The following is a 1,406-nucleotide window of genomic DNA, read 5'->3' on the forward strand; positions in this document are numbered from 1 at the left end:
GGGGGACCCGCCCGGGCCCCCCTTACCCCCGCCCTTTCCCGCCCTTCATAGAAGGCCTTGGAAGAACCCGCCTTGGACTCGGTGCAGGGGTGAATCAACGCCCGGCCCCCCCCCCCACCTCTCCCGGCCCTCTCGGGCCCCTCTCAAAACCCTCCCCTCCCCATCCTCGCGTGTCGTCCTTTCCTTCGCGCAGGCCAACAAGCTCGGCCAGCTCAAAGGGTATCGGGCATAGAGAATGGCTCCGACGACACCGTCGCCTCCGTGCTCAAGAGCGCGCCGCTCGTCGAAGGCTCGCCCCGCCGCCCCGCCGCCCCGCCGCCCCGCCGCCCCGCCGCCCCGCCGCCCCGCCGCCCCGCCGCCCCGCCGCCCCGCCCCGCCGCCCCCGGCCCCGCCCTTCGACAACACCCCACCCTGTCCCCGCGGCGGCCGTAGGCAAGCTCGACGCCTCGCTTGTGTCGTCGTTCGTCGAGGCGGTGCAGGCGCACGAGGCGCGGGAGGCGGGCCGCGTCAAGGCGACCGTCGAGGCTCGCCCGCCCCGGCCCCTCGCTTCCCCTCCCCAGCCTCGCCCAGACCGCGTCTCACCTCCCCTCGCGCAACTCCCTCCCGGCACCTAACCCCCTCCCCACTCCACCGCCCGCTGCGACGCAGGCCGGCGTCATCGAGGGGCAGCACGCCGGCCTCGGCTCCTCCCTCCCCAAGCTCGCCGCCGGGCTGCAGCCCACCGACCTCGCGTCCGTCCTCGACGCCGTCAAGGTGCACTTCCGCACCGAGGCGGAGGAGCCCGACTTCGACTCGGCGCACGCCGCCGAGCACGACGCCATCCTCGGCGTCGCCTCCGTGCTCAAGAGCGCGCCGCTCGTCGAAGGCTCGCCCCGCCGCCCCGCCGCCCCGCCGCCCCCGGCCCCGCCCTTGGACAACACCCACCCCTGTCCCCGCGGCGGCCGTAGGCAAGCTCGACGCCTCGCTTGTGTCGTTGTTCGTGAAGGCGGTGCAGGCGCACGAGGCGCGGGAGGCGGGCCGCGTCAAGGCGACCGTCGAGGCTCGCCCGCCCCGGCCCCTCGCTTCCCCTCCCCAGCCTCGCCCAGACCGCGTCTCACCTCCCCTCGCGCAACTCCCTCCCGGCACCTAACCCCCTCCCCACTCCACCGCCCGCTGCGACGCAGGCCGGCGTCATCGAGGGGCAGCACGCCGGCCTCGGCTCCTCCCTCCCCAAGCTCGCCGCCGGGCTGCAGCCCACCGACCTCGCGTCCGTCCTCGACGCCGTCAAGGTGCACTTCCGCACCGAGGCGGAGGAGCCCGACTTCGACTCGGCGCACGCCGCCGAGCACGACGCCATCCTCGGCGTCGCCTCCGTGCTCAAGAGCGCGCCGCTCGTCGAAGGCTCGCCCCGCCGCTTAGCCGCCCGG

The 1,406-nt window shown here is 75.7% G+C and overlaps 1 protein-coding gene across 1 annotated transcript in view; it reads left to right on the plus strand.

Moving 5' to 3' along the window:
* EMIHUDRAFT_452756 (hypothetical protein) overlaps positions 1–1,406 on the plus strand; it is a gene marked incomplete at both ends in the record, with an annotated part of 4,157 nt that overhangs the window by 2,020 nt on the left and 731 nt on the right. The window contains 6 exons of the mRNA XM_005762338.1: positions 52–89; positions 194–219; positions 433–518; positions 649–837; positions 986–1,033; positions 1,164–1,352. Of these exons, the coding sequence (XP_005762395.1) occupies positions 52–89; positions 194–219; positions 433–518; positions 649–837; positions 986–1,033; positions 1,164–1,352 (576 nt within the window). The remainder of the gene's footprint in view (positions 1–51; positions 90–193; positions 220–432; positions 519–648; positions 838–985; positions 1,034–1,163; positions 1,353–1,406) is intronic.

The sequence above is a fragment of the Emiliania huxleyi genome (assembly GCF_000372725.1).
Source record: "Emiliania huxleyi CCMP1516 unplaced genomic scaffold EMIHUscaffold_68, whole genome shotgun sequence".
NCBI lineage: Eukaryota > Haptophyta > Isochrysidales > Noelaerhabdaceae > Emiliania > Emiliania huxleyi.